Genomic DNA, 22257 nt, shown 5'->3' on the forward strand with positions numbered 1-22257 from the left:
TCTTTCAGACTAACAGTCTTGTTGTTTAATAATTTCTCAGAGATTTCATGAAGGGAATCTGATGTTTCCTCCATCTACATAATTTAAAACAGAATTGTGCACATAGCAAGAAGACTTACAAGAGTTAAGCCATTCATCTTCAACAAAGAAAGCTTCTTACCCTTTGCCAAGAGAAATCAGGATGGGTTTCTCCAGCCCCATCAGAATTTGAAAAGCTTCATTCACGTTTTGATATGTAAAATACTCTGCAGCATCTCCAATCACAACACATGTGGGGTTGGACTGGTCAATCTGATTAAACTCTGGTCGAAGATCTATAATTAAATTAAAGGATAGAGACACATTACATACTGTGTTGCCAGTTCTGTTATTTGATTAACTTTTTGGAATATTTTTGGAATCGTACAGCAATGAAACAGGCCCCTCAGCCATCAACCGCACATTTACACTAATCCCATCAATTCTTCCCAAATTCTACCACCCACCTACAAAATAATCAAAAATTACAGCAGCCAATTAGTCTAATATCTCGCATGCCTTTGTGATGTGGGAAGAATCTGCAACACCCTTAGGCAATAGGAAGAACTTGCAAAATATCTTAATAGTTCAACTGTAAAGATGAACTGTGTTGGCATGTGGCCAAGTGGTTAAGGTGTTCGTTTAGTGATTTGAAGGTCGCTAGTTCGAGCCTTGGCTGGGGCAGCACGTGTGTCCTTGAGCAAGGCACTTAACAACACATTGCTCTGCGATGACACCGATGCCGAGCTGTATGGGTCCTAATGCCCTTCCCCTGGACAACATCGGTGGCGTGGAGAGGGGAGACTTGCAGCATGGGCAACTGCTGGCCTTCCATACAACCTTGCCCAGGCCTGCGCCCTGGAAACCTTCCAAGGCGCAAATCCATGGTCTCATGAGGCTAACGGATGCCTAAAAAAAAAGATGAACGAGCAATGTGCAAGCCACCTTCTGTTTTCTAGCAAGGTTTCAATAGTGATTAAAAAATAACTCTGGCTACAAAGAATATGGTACAGATAGAGGACGGTAACACATGCACACACAAGCCTACTTCACTAGCGAGCAGGATAACAAGGGTGCTGTACAGTTACAGACTAACATGTGATGTGGACCCTTGCTCCATGCTGCGACCTATTACAGCTACTAGGGGAAGCGGATGTTGGAAGTGGTGTGTGAGGATGCAAAAGTGCGGTATTTGAGCGAGACCTAAAGCGGATCCCTGTAGGAACTCACTAACGTTCAATCACCAGAAAATAAACTGGACTGCTTGTGCCTGCATTTGAACCAGCAGGAGATGAGGTACTGCTACACACTCTTCCTTGTGCAATTGGATCCTTGATTTTCTCCCAGTCAGTTCAGATTGGCAACAACATCTGCTCTACAATTTCCACTGGCAAAGGCGCTCCACAGGCTCTGTGCTTAGCTCCAAGCAGCCAATATCATTCCAATGCCCAAGACAGCATTCAAAAAGATTACCACCCAGTAGCACTGACCTCAACAATCAGGAAATGCTTTCAGCATCTGGTAATGCATCATATAAAAACCCACCTTCCTGTTATATTGGATGATTTCCAGGTCGCCTAACACTCAAACCAGTCCATTAGTGATGCCATAGCCTCGAGCCTCGGCCCTCCGCCCTCTGCTCTGTCCTGTCCCTCCTCTGCAAAATAATACCTCATACAGCAGGATGCTGTTCATCGACTTCAGCTCAGTGTTTAACACTAACATTTCTCAGAGGCTGGTGGGTAAACTGTCCTCATTGAGACTCAGCACCCCTCTTTGTAACTGGATCTTGGCCTTTCTGACAGAAAGACCCAAGTCAGTCTGAGCTGGCAGCAACAGCTCAAGCTCCATCACACTGATCACCTGTCTCAGGGCTGTGTGCTCAGCCTGCTACTGTTCTCACTGCACTGCGGGATTCAGTTCAAACCGTACCATCACGTTCACTGATGATACAACAGTGGTTAGCCTCATCAGCAACAATGATGAACTGGCATACAGAGAGAAGGTACAGAGGCCTTTCAAATGGTGTGAGAACAACAACCTGAATCTCAAAGTGGACAAGACAAAAGAGATGACTGTGGACTTCAAAGAAGGTGCAGGTTGACCACTCTCCATTGCCCATCAATGGCTCTGCCATGGAGAGTGTTAGGAAACAAAGTTCTTTGGTGTGCAGATAATGGACAATCTAACCTGGCCCCACAGGACTAGGAATGCCAGACTAGGTAACTTCCCTTAAGCTGAGACTAATGAATACCCTGCCACCACCAAGGTCTTGTCACGAGGACAATGAGTTGTTTACTGTTTACCTGTGTTTTACACTACATGCATTTTGAATTATATTTTATTAATTTATTTGTAGTAATATTCTGTTTTATGTGTGATGTGTGAAATATATTTTGTTTTGTGCTGTGATCCAGAGGATCGTTGTTTCATTTGGTTGAAAATATATACGGTTAGATGTCAATAAACTTGAACTTGAACACACACAAAAGAAAAAATAAAAAGTGCAAAATCTTGATAATTTTAATGATATAATTTTGATAACACAAAGGATAGGGGTGTTGTGGATAGTATGGAGGGCTGTCAGAGGTTACAGCGGAACATCGATAGGATGCAAAACTAGGCCGAGAAGTAGCAGATGGAGTTCAACCCAGATAAGTGTGAAGTGGTTCATTTGGTAGGTCAAATATGATGGCAGAATATAGCATTAATGGTGGACTCTTGGTAGTGTGGAGGATCAGAGGGATTTTGGGGTCCAATTCCATAGGACACTCAAAGCTGCTGCGCAGGTTGACTCTGGAAGGCATATGGTGCATTGGCCTTCATCAACCATGGAATTGAGTTTAAGAGCCGAGAAGTAATCTTACAGCTTTATAGGACCCTGGTCAGACCCCACTTGGAGTACTGTGCTCAGTTCTGGTCACCACACTACAGGAAGGATGTGGAAACTATAGAAAGGGTGCAAAGGAGATTTACAAGGATGTTACCTGGATTGGGGAGCATGCCTTATGAGAATAGGTCGAGTGAACTCAGCCTTTTCTCCTTGGAGTGGCGGAGGATGAGAGGCGACTTGATATTGGTGTATAAGATGAGGAGAGGCATTGATCGTGTGAATAGTCAGAAGCTTTCTCCCCAGGGCTGAAAGGGCTAACACAAGAGGGCACAGTTTTAAGGTGCTTGGACGGAGGTACAGAGGAGATGTCAGGGGTAAGTTTTTTTTAAACGCAGAGAGTGGTGAGTGTGTGGAATGGGCTGCCGGCGATGGTGGTGGAGGCAGATACGATAGGCTCTTTTAAGAGGCCCCTGGATAGGTGCATGGAGCTTAGAAAAATAGAGGGCTATGGGTAACCCTAGGTAACTTATAAGGTAAGTACACGTTTGGCATAGCATTGTGGGCCGAAGGGCCTGTATTGCGCTGTAGATTTTTTATGTTTCTATGTATTTTGCAACAGAATGGCTAAAGTCGAATGTTTTGGTTGATAAAGGATAGATAATCTATTCCGCAGCATTAAAATGTCCAACACCTCCTACTGACTTTGAAAAGCAGTCCAGTGCCACAATGTTAGTATCTCGCAGCAATGTCAATAAACTAGCATGTACAGAGCTGCAATACTGTCCCCTGATCTTTCTATGGCTGGTGCAGAGCTCATAACAGGATGGCGTAGCTGCAGCTTTCAGGACTTTCGGTTGGGACAAGGCAGCTTGTTTCCCCTGCAATGTACACTCAGCGGCCACTTTATTAGGTACCTCCTATATCAGGTACTTCTTTTAATTGGGATTTTTCCATTTGTTAAAAACAATAGTGATAATAATAAGGATAATATTTAGGATGAATATCCAATGAAATGAAGATAGACGTTTCTGACTAATGGTGAAATCAGCCTACAGACAGCTCTCAGGAATGGAATGTTTCTGTAACTCAGACTGCCTGTGCTTAACAGCTGAAAATATCCTCTTGTTGATCAAATTACTGAAGCAATTTAAACTATTTTCAAAGCTCAATGAACAGCAATGAGCTAGAGAGGTACTGAACTACCTACTGGGTTTTTCTTTTCAGATTCTGCACAATCCTATGATCTACACATTTTACTTCTCAATGATGATGGACTCCTGGAATTAACCATCAGAGAATGTCTTTAAATATGCCTTTTGCAATTTTGTCACAGAGTATTGCATAAAGATCTGGCTTTCACAACCTTTCTCCCATTAACCACACATACACTATAGACCCAGTTCATCAAGTCACATTATCTGGCTTATAACAATTTAGCAAATGAAAAATCTGTTAATGGTAACTGAACACTGCTTCACTTTTGCACCATATAATTTTCTCTTTCCAATAAGGACCCAACAAGATTATGGACACGTTCTGAGAAACAAAAGAATGGGAGCAGGCCAAACTACACAAGCATGTTCAATTAGATCATAAGCAATCCACACAAATGCTGGAGGTCAGGCTGAGCTTATGGAAATGGATAAACAGTCGGCATGTCAGGCTGAGACCCTTCTTCAGGACTGAAAAGTAAATGGGAAGACGCCAAAATAAAAGGGCGGGGGGGGGGGGAGGCAAAGGAGGCTAGATGGAAGGTGATAGAAGAAGCCAGGTTGGTGGGAGAAGACAAGTCAAGGGCTGGAGAAGGAAGGATCTGATATGAGAGGAGAGTTTACCGTAAGAAAAAGAAGGGACCCAGGGGGAAGTGATAAGCAGCTGAGAAGAGGTAAAAGATCAAAGTACGGAATGGGGGTGGGGTAGAATTTATTTACCCAGAAGGAGAAATCAATAACATGCCATCAGGTGGGAGGCTACCCAGAGGGATGATAAAGTGTTGTTCCTTCACCCTCAGTTTGGCAGAAGAGGTGGCCTTGGACCAACACATCTGAATGGGAATGGGAATTAAAATATTTGGCCACCAGAAGGTCCCACATCGAGGAACTCGGCAAAGCGGTCCCCCCAATTTACAACGGATCTCACCGATGTAGAGGAGGCTGCATCAAGTTAGCACCAGCTACAATAGACAACCCCAGCAGAATCACAGGTGAATCACCTGGAAGGATTGCCTAGGGCCTGGATTGGAGGTAAGGTAGGTGGTTTATGGACAGGTGTAGCACTTGGGATGCTTGCAGGAATGTGTTGGGAGGGAGATTAGTGGAGAGAGATGAATGGATAAGGGTATCTTAGAGGGAGCAATCCCTGTGGAAAGCAGGGAGGGGGTGGAGGTAAAGACATGTTTAGTCCTTTTGGAGACGGCAGAAGTTGCAGTGGATACTCTATTATTCCCACCCCACAAAAACCTAGAAATTTAATTTTTTGCAAAGCAGTATTGTGCTGTACATGAAAAAGTATTATTTATCCAATGAAGCTTTAGTAAATTCAACAACAGGTTGAATACTGAAAAAGGATCTCGTTTGAATACTAACCATTGTGTACAAGAAGATGAGGTCTAAGTCCTCGTTCCTTCAACACACGACAAACAGCAGGGGCAGGAGCAAAGACTTCATCCACAGTGATATCAAACCCCAGGTTCTGCAACTTATTCACAAACTTTTCCCGGGTAGCTTGTGTTTCATTGGTACAGAAACGCACTTTTAAATTGGTTTCTTTGAGTCTGCACGAGAAAAAAAAAGTAAACCTTAAAAGTTAAGGCTTTAAAAGAACGAGAGAGATCAAAATAATTAATAAATTTCTTTGCACCATGGTATAATATACCAGCATTATACATGCTGTGATGTGTGGTAATTACATTATTTCCAAAAATTAAGCAGCATAAGGCTTAATAGTGTCAGAAGCTCCACAGCAGTAATTCAAAACTGAATTTATATTACCAACAGTAGAACATTGAAAGCATTCTCATTCTTTAAAGTTTGAAATAAAATATCCCAAAACAATCCAATGCTCTATAGTTTCCACAAGTAATGACAGCAAATTGTCTCTATTCATGATCATTACTTTGGAAAACTATGCAACTTGTGTAACACTGATTTGATGTGGTTCAAGAATCAGGAACTCTTTTCACTGCAACTGCTATTGCAAACAATGTGCCATACTAAATGAAATTAAAAATGGCATTAACTACTCTTGAACAACTCTGAAAATCTATCATAATGCACATGAATTTTCATTCGCTCAAGTAACACTTTCAAAGTGGTAGAAATAATATTCTACAAAATAATTAATTTTGTCATTTTACCTCATCCCTTGTATATGCCTGAATCTTTATTTTCCTTTTTCATTAAATATTAGAAAGTTAAAAAGCAAATATGCTTAGCTTCCTTTTTGGAATCTACGATAACTACTTGAAATATTATTGACAAGAACAAAAGAATTTACAGTGCCAAGTGGCCATGAAAAACTGACTTGAATTTTAGTGAAAATAAATGAGGACATAACTTCAGAGAGCTACTAACTATAAACCCTGAAGATGTTGGAACTCTAACCTAAAAACCAGAAAAAGTGCTAGAAGAACTGACCAGGTGTCAAAGAGGTCAGAATTCCTTCAAAGTCCACAGTAAATTTATAATCAAAGTACATATATGTCACTATGTACTAGCCTGAGATCCATTATCTTGTGGGCATGCAGTGAATACAAAGAAACACAGTAGAATCAATGAAAAGTACAAAGACGGACAAACAACTAATGTGCAAAAGTCTCCAAATTGTGCAAACACAAAAGAAAAACAAAATAATCATTATTATAAATGTAATGCCCCGGTTAAGATTTCTACTGCTATGCTATGAGGTGTGAAGTATTCTATTTCAGCAGTTTTCTGTAAAAGCAGTGTGTCTTGCTGGAAAGTGTTTTGGCTTTGGCTAAGGATAAGGAGCCATGTCGCCCAATTTAAGAATCTGTCTGTGTGTCAGCCAATTAGGAATGTGAGATGTGAGAGAGAGCTGTGGGGAAGTTTTCTCTTGAGGACAGTTCTCTGGTTTGGGGTCTTTTGGCAGGAGCTGCAGAGCAGGGCACAAGGGAGGATGCTGCAGAATTTTGTTGGAAGGAGAGGCCTCATTGTAAGAAGTGCTTTGCGCTGATGAATAGCTCCAAGGAGGAAGGGTCAATACCCCTGAGAGGAGAGCCAGATTGTTTGAGATGGTCTCTGAAGGGAGTTCAGAATGTGGCAGGTGCTTTCACACAGACCGTGGGTCCAGGGTGCAAGTAAGAGATACACCCCTGAATACTCCAGTATGAGCTCCAATGTTTATGTGCACATTGGACTGGTTTAACTGTAATGGGCCCTTTTACTTTTCTTTTCTTGTCCTGTAACTGTTTGCTAAAGTTGAAAATTTGGTAAATATATTTTCTTTATAATATTATGCTGTTGTACAATCTGTCATTTCTAGGCGACCGATAACTGTGTATGGGCAGTATTTACACAGCATTCTGTCAAATCAAGGTTTCTTTAATTGAAACATCATGATGTTTCTGTTTGGTTGAACCCCAAATCATACCAACCCTAGATGTATATTGTTTATGACAGGTGGTCTTCTCACCGTTGAGTCACAAGGCTGTTAGCAGAGTTAGCTAACAGTGGAAATGCCACTTTGAATGGAAATTCAAAGTGAGTGGAAATGTTTGGTTGAACCCCAAATCATACCAACCCTAGATGTATATTGTTTATGACAGGTGGTCTTCTCACCGTTGAGTCACAAGGCTGTTAGCAGAGTTAGCTAACAGTGGAAATGCCACTTTGAATGGAAATTCAAAGTGAGTGGAAATGCCACTTTGAATTCTTCCCATATAATATTCAACATTCATAGGTTAGTTACCATTTTCATCTCTCTTTCCCATTTCTGTTTTTATTTCTGTCAAATAGAGTCCTAATGCATACTTCAATTGTATTGAAGTTGACCAACAGCTCAGCTTATACTTGCTGTAACCCATCATGCATTGCTGCAATCACGATTCCTATTATGCGGCTGCTGCATGGATCCTTCAAGCATTTATATCAAGTCTGAAAGATGTTCCAAAAATGAGTGGAACACTTATTAGGCATCCTTACCAGCACATCTACCTCAACAAGAGTTGCCACTCATATCCCTAATTGGATTGCTATTTTTACGAGAAGAAAACTACAAATAAAAAATATTAAATCCAATTTACAGCTAAAACTCAATATGTATGCATGTTTGGAATGGTAAAGTGTACCACAAGGGTTCCTATGTCATTATTAAGCACAAATTTGAAAGAAAGATAGCTTTGTTTACCAAGAGATTTCTAATGGACTGAACTCTTGTTAAACATTACCAGTTGCAATAAAATGTTTCATTACAAGCAAATTGTTGGTTGCAAAAATAACACCACGCCTCCAAAAGATAATGAAGCCATTGAGCTTAATAGATGTTTGTGCTGGAAAACACATCAGACTCCATTCAGGGCAGCAAACGAAAGTGTATGACTTGACAAGTCTTCTTAATGAGAATGATGATCAGTTTCTTTAGCACTATTTATCTTTACTAATTGTGGTTAGTGTGAATTATCAATTACAGTTAGAGGTAATTGCCCTTCATACAGAAAGCTTTTTTAGTTCATTCAGGGCCATTAATGTAATGCTACAATTAACGGTCACATTTACATTACCAATATATCTCCATTGTTCTAAATTGTAAAGTAATTTCATTTTTCACAGGAGAGCCTCTCATAATTTACTGATGCAATTGACTGAATAAGTAGAGAGACTGCCATGGGGCTAATCAGTGATAATGAATCATCATTTGACCTTGTAAAGGTAATGCACAACACATGCTCTCTTCAGATAACTAGAGATGACATCTGCTGCAACTTTGACTTCAGTAAAGTTTGTGCTCAAATAGGGAAGTAAAGGCAGCTAAATATTTCAAATATATAACATTCTACCGGGCTTATGCCAGGGTATTTTCCCTCTTTTCATCAAATTGGTAAAAGAACAAAATATCTGATAAAGCATAAAATTAAAAAGATAATCTGTATTTTTACTGCTGAGAGATTTGAGAGGGCAGGTTGGCCCATCAGGTGAAACCCAACATTCAACTAATTTCTCCCTCGGCTAAAGGCTATTTTAAAATATTTTCCATCAATACGAACCCTATAGTATAAACATGCCAACCTTCTGCACTGCAGGTCACGAGGCTCTGAAAGAAAATATTTCCGTATGATAACAGAGACCACTGGAACGTGGAAGAAAACCAAGCACCTGGGAGAAATCCACGTAGTCATAAGCAGAGTCTACAAACTCCATGCAGACAACACCAGAATTGAACTGGATGCTTGAGTTGTGTGATACCTTGATGCAGGACAAAAGGTAATAATTACTTTTAAATTAGAAAACAATTAACTTTACAATGCTGTATATTACATTAATCATGAAGCAATGTAATCATTTACATTACCAGCATTAATTGCAAAATACTTGAATATTAAGCATTCAAGTAGTTTATGAAATTATGAATACTATTTCCAGCTTTTAGCATGGTTCATCTTCAAGTTGGAACTATACCACTTTGCTTCTATCAGTCTCACAAATTAAAAAGCAAGTAGGCACTTGAATTAATTTTCAGTTACTATAATAGCTACAACTAAATTAGTGTATATATGAATCTGACATTTCTTTCCCAGTTATGTCAATGATTGAAATACTCTACAAAGTGTCCATAAACAACTGGTCAGTCATCTTTAAAAAGCTGCATTTTAAAGCAATATGTATAGCCGAAATTATGTAATGTTTTGCCAACTCAGAGTTTTGTTGTAAGATTGGTTTGGGTTTTTTCCCCCTCCTTCTAATTATTACAATAAAAAATTGCAAAATCTGAGGCATGTTTATGGACAGAGACCACAGATCAAGGAAGTTCAAATAGTAGGGCAAGAACCAAGTGAACACAAAATTTTCAAGATTGGGATTCAGATTTATTTATTTATCACATACAGTGAAATGGGCCATTTACGTTAACAATCAACACAACCCAAGGATCTGCTGGAGGCAGCTCCAAATACTGCCCACACATTCTGCCACCAGCATAGCATGGCCACAATGTCCACCAGAACAACAGCAGAATCCTTTCCTCCCTTCCATCCATACACACACACACACACACACACAGGACAGGCCACCTCTGTGCCTCCAGCCTCATGGACATTGAGCCTCCAACTTTTCCAGGGCTTCGGCCATTGGGCCTCAACATCCAGACTTCCGACTGACATTCAGGCTTTAAGCTTCGGTATTGCCATGACTCGACGATGACAGGACGCCAGACTACAGGCCTTGAACTCCAGACTCACCAGCTTGCATATCCAAGGGGTCACCAGGCCCTCATGCCTCCTGCCTGCACAGATCTCTGATCCTGCTGATCCGGCAGAGGACTCACTGATCTCGGCAGGGCTAAGGGGTGCACCAACCCTCATCCTTGCTAGACTTTGTCCACAATACTTACCAGCTTGGCATCCATCCATGCATGTCCTTTGTCCATGTCATCGCCGGCCTTTGAATGCGGATCACCTTTTCTCGTCATGCAAGGCAAATTTTGCCACGGGTTGCAAAATGTTAAAAGATTAGCCATGGAACAAAGTGCAAAATAATGGATTTTGTTGTTTTAAAAATGCAGCAAAAAGTAATGAGCAGGTTGAAGTTTAATTTGTATTTACTTGCCAGGTTGTTAATTTTAAACCTGGAATGAACTACCAGGTCATGAGCATTTAAGTCTCATGAATTTGTGATCTCAAGAATTACAAATTATAATTTAAAGTTGTCCCCAAGCTCATTTGAGAAAGAAATCTTACTAACAGAAAAAAAATCAACTATTAGATTCATATCAAAGATTTAGGGTTCATCTCATGTTCTCAATATTTATTGCTCATATATTTATTATTCTTTCTTTTAGTATTTGCAGATGTGTGTTGTCTTTTGCACACTGGATAAATGCCCAAGTTAGTGCAGATTTCCATTGATCCTATTATGGTTATTATTCTATTATGGATTTATTGAGTATGCCCACAAGAAAATGAATCTCAGGATTGTATATGGTGACATATATGTACTTCGAAAATAAAATTACTTTGAAATTTAGTGGGAGAAAGTAATTTTGGAAATTTGAAGAAGCTCTTTCCACAATTGATTTTATTAAACATGGGTTCAGATTTCTTCCCCATTGTTTGGTTTCTACAGGCCACAATGGAAAACCCAGACCCAGAACTACTTCGGGCTGTAACGGCAGGTTAAGTTTGAAATATGTAGTGGGGAAAATAGTATATTTTTCAATAAACCATGACTGTCATGAGCAAGGAGTGGATGATATTCATGCCTCCTATCTTTATTATACACAATAGAACAGGTGAAGTAAAATGGCAGTCGCAGGTCATGGGACAGAGTGAACCAGGGAAAGGGTGCAAATCACCTTGTGGAGCTGGTTTAAGTATTTACGTGAAGCAAGGCTGTAATTGGTAGCAGAGAGTCGATTGGTACCAGTGGGATGTTGGTCATTGTAACAAGATGGAGGGTGAGGGTAACGGACAGTTCTGGAGCTTGAGGAACAACAAATGAGAGTGGGAATTGCTTTATTTAAAGTGAGCCAACCTAAATGAAATTCCCAGTATTGAATTCAACAGGCTGGGAGACCTGAAGGCCTGCTTCTGTATCATCCACAGGGCAGACATGCACCAATGTCATGGTGGAGAGGCTTGTGAATTCCTGAGATCCCAAAAGCAAAGGCATCTGAAGCTTGAGTCCTGGTAGGGTCACCCATAATGGCAAGGTCAAAGAGAGGTTCCAGACAAAGAGCAATCTGACCAAGACCTCAACAGCAGAGCTGGTGGAAGGTGACGATGAAACATTACAATAGCAGTGAAGGTGGAGGACAGCTGCAACAGTGAAAGATCTCTAGTTATCTTGCCTTCCATACCACTGTATCCTTACCAGATCTGTCAAGGACTGTATGGTGGTTGCCTATGCATCAGCCTCCCCATGTTAAGCAAAGTCACACACACATGTTCTACATTAAGAGAATCCACCCAGCATCCTAGGGTAAGTAACCCACCAATAGACAGCCCCTTAGAAGAATATCATACTTGACTTGAGTGATCGCACTACTACATTCCCATTGCAATCTTTCATAAAAGTTTCAAAGTGCAAATGGTTTGAGAACTAATTTGGTTATGAAGGACATTTACCTTAGTCAAATTTCTGAATGGATAATTTTCCTTCCCTTTAAGTTTTCTATACAGAATTGATTTCTTATCTTAGCTGATCGGATAACTGATGACGATTTCTTATCCTGGCAGAAGGGATAACTGAGAATCCCGATGCCATGGCCCAACCGTGTTACTCTATAAATAGGAAAATTCTAGAAATAATTGATGGACAATGTTCAAATATGCATTCACTATTGACTAGCTGTCCTCACCTTCCCAAGGCTGACTCAGATTTAAGAGAGTAAGCAAACACAAAGTGACCTAGTCTATCTGAAATCATATTTGATGCAGCGTGCTAATCTATTGAAATGCTGTAAAACATGCTTACACAGATCCTCGACATTACAAGATGAAATTCTGACCTGTCAGAGGAGTTAAAAGTTGGTTGAAGATCAGGAGCTTAGCCACTATAGGGCTGCTTTGAACTGACCTTTACCTCGCCCTAACAGGTCAACGGTCTGATGATGTCCCACAATGCAATTACTGAGTGTCAGATGTGCAACTCCTTACAAATCACCCAGAATTCTACACATCTGCTGGCTGTCAGCATCTGCCAGGCTCAGTCATGTGCAAATAATGAAAAGCATTTGTTATTGCCCCAGAACAGGTAAGCATTATGACAATTAATGTACATCCCAAGTGACCTTGTATAAATCTAAATTCCAATGACCCCTTTAAGCCACGGACATGTGGATGTTGAAAGTGATCTACATCAGTGAATGAGGTTTGAAATTCATTCATTCACCTTTCAGATGCAAGCTGAAAAAAGATATTCAGAGTTTTTACTTGATGTAAAAACAGCAACCAAAAGTTGAAATATTTATCTTACCAGCACTGTGCTTAGCATAAATTTCAGAATAAAATTGCTTAAAAATGTCAAGACCAACTCGAATTGGGACACTACCTTCTGCTAGTGGATAGGTCAGAAACTTTTACTATACTAAAGACAAGCACAAAACATTCACAGTGAGAACAGTGAAAAGGGTGGATTTAAGTTCATGCTGCTGGCTTGAAATTTTTCCTTTGCCTGCAAGGATCTTGCTGAAATCAGTTCATTATGGGTTTAGGATAAACTTATACCCATTTTGCCAATCTAATTCAAAAATTTTGCAGAGTAATTGGGTAGAAATGGGAATAAGTCACAGCAAAGACAGATTCAATAAAGAGGTAGGCTACAGGGAGCTGTCTTCAGTTATGTCTCTTTTGGCAATATTTAATTCAAAAACACAGTTCAGATAGAGGAAAAGGTATAAAATTCCTTTAAAGATCTCAGCTAACATTTCCTATTTTGTAGAACAAAACAAACTCAGAGATTGCTTTTCAAATTGAGCATTTTTGATTTTCATCTCCACATGCTTTCCGCAGCAACAACAAAGCAAGCTTGCATTTATATATGAGAATATCCCCAGACACGTCAGTGGAGTAGTGTCAATCCAAATTTAAAACTGAGCCACATCAGCGCAGATGACTTAGAACTTAAACAGGGTTTAAAAGGTTTGCTAAAGAACAATAAAGAGGCTCAAAGGTCTGGGGATAGGAGGATTCCAGAACTCCAGCTGCAAGGACAATTGTAAAAGTTGAAATGAATAAATTCAGAAAACAAAATTCGACAAGAATAGATGTAGAAATTTTTTTAAGTCTTAAGGGTACTCCAGATATAGGGAAGGGAATTTGAACATAAGAATTTTTAAATTAATCTGTTGCTAGAGTAAGAGTCAGTATAGACAAGGTAGCAGAGGGTGAGATGAATGAACATGAACTTCATGTTGATATGGGCTAAGACAGAGGTAAAAATCTTGTATGGTGACAGAGGAAATTGTGTCGGACGCCGATCTAGAGCGCCCAAAATTCTAACTACAAGATGATTTACAATCAGGTTATACATCATATTAAATCTAGCTTTCCTTGGCACTATTATAGGAAACTGGGGCTTCCACAATCATTTGTATAGCAAATTCCATATGACCTTGAAGACTAAACACAGCAGAAGAGCCAATCTCTAGGCTGACTTGCAAGGGGACTGTCATCCATGCCCAGTGAAATGTCCTCTGCTCTGGCACAGATCCAAAGCATAACAGTCTGGATTTTGAAATTTAATTTGATACCAACTAATGAAATCAATTTTCAATTAAAAAATCAGGTTTGTGCTTAATGAGTGAAAAGTGGAGGAATTACATTTCTACAATTAATTTCCAAATCTATCTCCTCCACACCTCATAACACAAATGAGCTTTAGGTTATGTAGATTACAGATTCTCCTTTTCCAACCAAACTTATTTATTTATATTTAGTTATTTATTGAGATACAGCACAGAATAGGCCCTTCCAGCACTTTGAGTCGTATCAACCAGCAATCCCGATTTAATCTGAGCCTAATCACGGGACAATTTACAATGACCATTTAACCTACCAAACGGTACATCTTTGGACTGTGGGAGGAAACCCATGTAGTTATGGGGAGAACATACAAACTACTTATAGGCAGTAGCGGGAATTGAACCCAGGTCACCTCTACTGCAAAGCATTGTGCTAACCACTACGCTACTGTGCCACCCTCAGTTTTTGTACTGATGTACTCCATCAGTTTCCTTCTCATCACCTATTTGATGATATCTATTGCAGGCTTTTTCTACTTCCCTCATGGTTCACTTTTGTAGTTGTTTTTCTAACATTAGCAAACTTGGATATGTTACACTTGCGTTTTCATCTATGTCATTAAAATAACTCTGAATGGCTGAGGCCCTATTATTCCTGAGGCACTAGACATGTAAGAAATATGTCAACGGTGAGGGGCATTGTTTTAGAATCCTGAAGAGGGATGTTAGGGTCATTCCAGTGAAGATTTCTAGCTTGATGGAAAATATGGTATTACTTTGATTTTAAAACATTGGAAGTCAGCCAAAGAACATCCCTCATTCTTTTGGTCCAAGGTAGTTTTGTTGCCCAGTGAACCACTGGACATTTGGGTATCAACAATTTTTGCTACAGTGCCTTGTAAAAGCATCCGGTCCCCAGCCCTTTGTTCACATAAATGAGTATTATAACCAGTGATTTTAATCCATTTAACAGAGAATTTTTATTTGTGAATCACATGCTCCTTTTTTCCAAAATAGAAAATTTTAATACCTGAAAAACAAAAAAATTCAAAAACTATAAATGTCAGCAGTTCAAAAGTATTCATTCCCCTTTGCTCAGTACATAGATGAACCATCTCTTGCAGCTATTACAGCCAATAGTCTTTTTGGATAAGTCTCTATTAGCTTTGCACAATGTGATGGAGGAAGATTTGCCCATTTCTCCTTGCAAAATTGCTCAAGTTGTGCCAGGTTAGTTGGGGAGCAGCGGTGGACAGCAATCTTGAGGTCTTTTCAGATATGTTTGATCGGGTTAAAGGTAGGACTCTGGGCCACTCAAGAACATCACTTTTCTTCATTTGAAGGCACTCTGTGGTTGCTCAGGCAAGATACGTTGGGTCATTGTTCTAGTGAAAGATGAACTTCCTCCCCCATTAAGATTTTTGGCAGAGACAAGCAGGTTTTTATTCAGGATCTCTCTGAATTTAAGCAGCACTCATCTTTCCATCAATTCTGACCAGATTTCCAGTCCCTGCTGCTGAAAAAGATCCCCATTATGCTACCTCCACCAAACTTTACAGTAGGGATGGTGTTATCTGGCTGATGCGTATTATTAGATTTATGCCACAAGTACCACTTAGTGTCGAGGCTAAGAAGTTCCACTTTAGCCTCATCTGACCACAAGACCTTCTTCCACATTTTTACAATATTTTCTAAGTGATGCTTTGCAAAGTCTTTATGGGCAAGGATATGCTTATTTTTAAAGCCAGAGCTTCTTCCTCGCACTCTTCCATAAATACCCTTTTTTGTTCGAAGACTTATGGAGCCATGAACTTCAGATGCAGCCACTGACTTCTGCAGAGTGACTGTTGGCACCATAATAGCCTCTCTTACAAGTGCCATTCTTCTTTGGCAACAAAGTTCAGAGGGTGGCTTGACCTAAACAGTGTAGCTGTGGTTTCCTATTTTTTTCCCAATGTTTCACGATGGACTGCACTGAGCTCAAAGGCATATTCAGTGCCTTTAGATGGTCTTGTACCATTCCCCAGTTTTATGCTTCTCTACTACCATTTCCCTGACTTACTTTAAATGCTCTTTTGTCTTCATTTTGGTTTGGTCTGTTGAAAATCTACCATACTGTTGGACCTCACAGAGAGTGGAGTTATTTATTCTTATGAATTCATTGAAACCAGATGATCCTCCAATTTTCTACATCAACGTATTGGGAGAGTTGGAAAGGTAATATACAGTATTACACCTGAGGAAAGTTAGCATAGCAATTACAAAGGGGATGAATTCTTTTTCAGCTTCACAATTTTGGATTTTAATTTTTAGCAAATTGTTCACAGGGTTTGGAATTCCTTTTTTTATTTGACGTGATGTACAACTTTTTGTAGATTAGCTCAAAAAAAACCTACTTCGATATATTTTAAATTTAGAAAATGAGACAGTAAAATGTGAAAATAGTTGTGGGGCTGAATACTTTTTCAAGGTACTATAAAATGTTAGATGTAATAGCAACACTATATCACCCTAAAATAACAATTGTCATTCACAATACAAAGCATGATAAATAAATTATATGCCATCGAATTATGCAGTTTTAATGAGAAAACATTTTTCTATCCAAAGTAAAAATCAACTTTTGCAAAATGGTATCCAGAAACATTAGTGGCTTATGGGGCATTGCATATCTGACTCATGGTAGCTGATGTTACAAAGTGTAAATGTTTCCACTTTCTAACTGCTGGCATTCCACACACATAAAGCAAAAATACTTGCACACCCTTGCGAAGCATGACATTCAATCCATAAATTCCTTGTCAGTCTAGGGCCATTAGTGTTTTGACCCAATTTCATAATTGAGGTGCAAGGTAAGAGTGTGTGAGTAGGGTAACTGGGTAGTCACAAAGGTCTCCAAGTTTGAAAACTGTTAAATGTTGAAAATTAACATAATGAGAATTTAATATATAGTGGATTCTGGTTAACTGGGCCATCAGTTTTTCAGGGAAGTTGCTTATCTAGAACAACTCTTAAAGAACAAAAACTATTTGAGAAAATAGACAGGATCATCTTAATTTATTTGGGACACTATGCCACTTAAGCAGGACAGGAGATTGTTGCCGAACAGTTTCTAACTACCATCAGTCGTGTGCACTTGTGTGGCCGTTAGACACTACACCATGCTTAGAGTGAACAGTATTTAAAAAGCATCAGTTGCACGTGTTTGTGTTCAAAAAGCAGTAATTTTTGTCACTGGTAGTTGGCAAGCAAAAAGCAGTGGACTATTCAGAACTGTTATGCTCACTGCAGTTTTAAGCATTTTGGCCTGGAGACGCCAGAAACAGCCTGGAGTGAAACTAAAATAATTTCAGAACTTCAACAAATTAGGAACTACGAAAAATTTGAAGGTATAGACAATCATTTTGAATGTTACAATGAAAAGGAAAACTTGGAGGATGCAATCATCATAAGCATTGTATGAAGGCAGTCCATAATCTGCACTAGCTGTCCGTGGTGATTTTGTTCATTGAGAGTCAATCAAAACAGCATGGCAGCATACACTGATGAATTGCTCCATCGATAATTATTAGGAACTATTAGAGTTTTATAGTACTGTAGTGGTATTATAGAGCCTCCCCCTCCTGTTAAGGCATAGGTATCGACTTACCCAGCAGCGGCAGATTCACCTGCCTGGACAGCATCACTCAGCACAATTGTAAACACAAAATAATCTGCAGATGATGAAGGGTTCCGGCCTGAAACATCGACCGATCTTTTCCACGGATGCTGCCCGACCTGCTGAGTTCCTCCAGCGTGTTGTGAGTGTCACTCAGCACAATGGTGGGACCAAGGACGGCACCCAGTGCAGACTCAGCAAAGCTAAAAATGTCTTCAGATCCATAATCAGCGTATGGAGATCAGACAAGTACCAGAGCTGTGTTCTGTCCACACTCTTGTACAGGCCAGAATGCTGGTGCATGATAGAGAGTGACCTTGCCAAGCTGTCACCACTTCACGCCATGAGCCTCCAGAAGATCCTCTGTATCTTCTGGCCAAGAAAGATCTCCAACCATGCTCTACTCCTTCAGTGTCATCAAGGGGACATGGCCACAATCACCATGAGGAACCACTGGCAATAGATTGGACACATGTTGAGCAGAGAGGCCAACTCCATCATCAAAACAGCTCTTCACTGGATCCCTGAGGGGCAGAGGAACTGTGGGAGACCAAAGATGACTTGGAGCCATACCACAGAGGCAGACATGAGGATCCTGAACCACAATAGAGAAGATGGTAAGGACAGAGATGGAAGACCTTCATTGCTGCTCTAAGCACCAGCAGCGTAACAGGCAGTAAGTAAGTGGTTTGGTAGTGGAAAAGGATCTAATGCTTTGCTTTCCAGGTGCGTAAGACGAATAAACTCTTCCTGGGCTTCCAGCGGGTACAGGTATCGATTATAACCAATGTTTCGATGACAAACTCTGCTATCTTCACCAGGGATAAAGAACCCTGGACTAGATATGCCCAGGGGTAGCATTCTAATTTCTTCTATATTTTATTTAAATACTTAATTTGTCACTCAGTTAAACTGTAGTTTGTTTTTTTATATATCTTTCTAATTTTTTCCATGAAACTTCAGTTAATTGGGCAGCCACTTAATGTACTGGTCCTGATGTGTCCTAATAACTGTACCTGGATCAAATGCAGCATTTTCTGACAAGTGAGGAGCTTGAACTGAAAGGAGAAAAACAAGTCTACTGAAATGCAAAGTCATAAAACTGCAATTTCACAAAAGAGTAAGTAGAGGAATGGAAATTTTAGTTGCAAAGACATTAGACTATCATCAAAATATGCAACAATAACATAGAAGGCAAACAAAATCTTTGGATATACAACTCAAAGCAAATGGAAAGTGATAGTTGGCCTGTACAATCCAATAGTTCTCACTGCCTTGTTGTACACGGCCCTGTGATGCATACCTAGAGAGCAAGCAATTTGGACATCTGAAGAAAGCACAAAAAGAGGATCAGCTGACAAACAGCAACCGAGCATCTGAGCCATATGGAAGTACTAAAAGCACTCAGGATGCCCACATTTGGAAAAAAATATCCAGTTAATTAAAGTGATAAAACATAGAAGATCTTCAGTGAAAAGAATGGACTCCTGAATTATAATGAGACAAAGGGATGGATTATAATTTTGAGATTAAAAAATAAGTACCAAGTTAAAATACAAATGTGTTTTCTAAGGGAGGGAAATGCAATAGAATTAGCAGACATAAAGTGACTGGTCAACCGAAAGCGATCAGAAGTGTATGAACTACATAGAACTGATACAGTTCACACTCCAATACAGAAGAGATGGTGTGGAATGAGAAGGAAGGGATTATTGTGTAATTTGTGCAGACCATTTCCCAGGTAACAAGTTCTGCTTTTACAGATATCCATTCATCAATTTTGACCATAAAATCAGAAAATACTCAAAGTCACTCAATATGAAACCACATCTCCACTAATGGCATCAAAATCACTTATGACTGATAAGAAGAGGGGGGAGGAGAGGGAGAGTGGGGGGAGTGAGGGGCGAAAGAAAAAAATTCGTCAAACTTCTGAATTAGATAATATTATGGGAGCTCATTCTATGAAAGGATGTCCATTAAGTCAGGTAATTTTAACTCAGGAGCAGCATCCCAGTTAAAAAAACAGACCTGACTTATGGAAACCCCTAATGGGTAGGTGCTCCCAGTGGCTAGCGTGAATACTTTCAGAAACATTCCACCCTGACCTGATATTTCCAAAGGCTCCTTTGCCTCTACAGTTAGCATTAATAATGTGTGGAGCTTGAGGGGAAATTGGCCATAGAGTTTAAACTAGCTAACAGCTTCGACAAACTTGAACTGACAACAGCCAAAACAGGCAGATGCCCAAGTGTGCACATTTATCAGTTCTTAGATCTGCTGTCATCATTGTTTTTGAAGAGAGTTGGATGTGTAAAAAACTCAGGAAGGAAGTACAAGTGCACAGTTATTCTTTCTAACCATTAACACATAAAGATTCTATGGCACAGAGCTAGTCAACTAGGGGAGTGTGAGGATAGAGAACTCAGAGAAGCTGATGATGTTCCAAAGGAATTTTTTTCCTCATCCACCCAATGGTTTCTGCTGTTGCCTATTATGGCTCTCAGCTGGTTGTTAATAGCCAGTAGCATTCCCATTCCGAATCTTCAATTAATCCCAAGATTGGATATCTCGCCCACACCAAAAAACATCAAACTCATTTATTAATTCCTCTGCCAAATAGACATTATCCTTCCTATAATCAGTAACCAAACATCTAGCAAGAGTGGAAAATTAACCCTAAAGAATACAAAGATTTGGAAGGGCACTGATGAGCATAACAAAGTACATTTTCTTCATAAATGTTAAATCACTGGAGTAGTTGGTCATGTAATTAAAACAGTACAACAAATATACTTCATAAAACAATTCCTTGCAATGGAAAATACTTTCATCAAGAAGCTACAGTATGACCATTTGACTTTTATAAGCAAGTTGTCATTCATTTAATGGATAATGTAAATTTAATTCTTGTATAAAAAGGCTGGTTCCACTCTTATTTGGGGAAAAGCCAGTTTCTGATTACATAATACACATAATTACATGAAATGTCTGCATTTCTTGTCTTTAATGATGTTATAGTTAAATGAAGAATGCAATCAAGAAAGATGATTCCAATTAACTTCTTTTAAGACACAAAAATTGTTTATATACAGGAAGGAGTCTTACACTGCATTAAGGGAATGACTGACAAACTGCATGAAAGAATAAAGAGGTTTTTGGATCCTATTAATATGGAAAGTAGAACAAATGGAGGAAGTTGAAAATCTTTGCAAAGGTGGTCTAGAACAAGCAACTGGAAACTCAGGGTCACCTTTGAGGAATGAACAGAGATATTCTGTTAAGTAATCATCCATAAGGATGAGAAAATCTGCAGATATTGGTGATCCAAAGGAACACACACAAAATGATGGAGGAACTCAGCAGGCCAGGCCTATGGAAAAAAGTAAACAGTTGATGATTTGGGCCGAGACCCTTCTTCAGGACTGAAAAGGGTCTTGGTCCAAAATGTCGGCTGTTAACTCTTTTCCGTAGATGCTGCCTGTCCTGCTGAGTTCCTCCACCATTTTGTGTGAATCATCCATACGTACACCGTGCTTGGTTTTCCAGTGAGACCACATTGCGAATACCAAATAGAATTAATTGCTGATTCACCTGGAAGTTGTGATTGCGCCCATAAACATCATAAAAAAAGGAGTAAAAGGACATCCTATTTCTCCAACAGTGGCATGGAATGGTACACAAAAAAAGGAAGGTGGTGTTAGCGGACATGAATAATAGACCATGAAGTTGCAGAGAGAATAGTCTCTTTGGATTGCTAAAAGGGAGGAGAGATGTTTCTGGTGCTGGTATTATTTTGGAGCTGACAGAAATTCTAGAGAAGGATTTACTGAATGTGAAAGTTGACAAGGTGGTAAGCAAGATCACAGGAACGTGTTCCTTTTACTGGGTGAGTGATGAGGGAAAGAGAGCATTAGTGCAGAAAATGGGACACCTATGGTTGAGAACCCTGATAATCAAAGTAAAGGGGAATGTATGTTTGAGGAAAGGACATATTGGCAGAAGATGGATTTTAAAAACATTAGGAAGATGGCAGTTTGAGCATCTATACCTAAAGAAAAGCTTTCTGAGGAAATAACTTTAAAGCATATTATAAAAAGTTTGTTTACACTCATTAAACTCTCATTCTACAGAAAAAGGACAAAATCTATTGAATCCTACAGTATTATTCCATTAGGATATACTTTACGTTTATCCTTTAACATGAATTGCTTATCATACAACACAATAGAAACATCTGCCATTTGAAATTTTAATGCCAAAGTTCACCATTAAATTAGTGAATTTTCCATATAAACTAGTGAAATTATGCTAATCAGAGTTATGTTCCTTT

General features: G+C 39.5%; 1 protein-coding gene across 5 annotated transcripts in view; it reads right to left on the bottom strand.

Annotated features, from left to right (window-relative positions):
- lhpp (phospholysine phosphohistidine inorganic pyrophosphate phosphatase) overlaps positions 1–22257 on the bottom strand; it is a 115488-nt gene that overhangs the window by 84167 nt on the left and 9064 nt on the right. Inside the window, exons 1-4 of one of the 5 annotated variants that reach the window (XM_063071857.1) lie at positions 10418–10445; positions 9097–9273; positions 5437–5624; positions 161–314 (exon numbers count right to left, since the gene is read on the bottom strand). In XM_063071857.1, the coding sequence (XP_062927927.1) occupies positions 161–314; positions 5437–5624; positions 9097–9206 (452 nt within the window). In that variant the 5' untranslated portion in view covers positions 9207–9273; positions 10418–10445. Of the gene's footprint in view, positions 1–160; positions 315–5436; positions 5625–9096; positions 9274–10265; positions 10384–10417; positions 10446–22257 lie in introns of those variants that run through there. The other 4 variants (XM_063071858.1, XM_063071855.1, XM_063071856.1 and 1 more) reach the window with 4 other exon arrangements.

Source organism: Mobula hypostoma, chromosome 19 (assembly GCF_963921235.1).
Source record: "Mobula hypostoma chromosome 19, sMobHyp1.1, whole genome shotgun sequence".
Taxonomy (NCBI): domain Eukaryota; kingdom Metazoa; phylum Chordata; class Chondrichthyes; order Myliobatiformes; family Myliobatidae; genus Mobula; species Mobula hypostoma.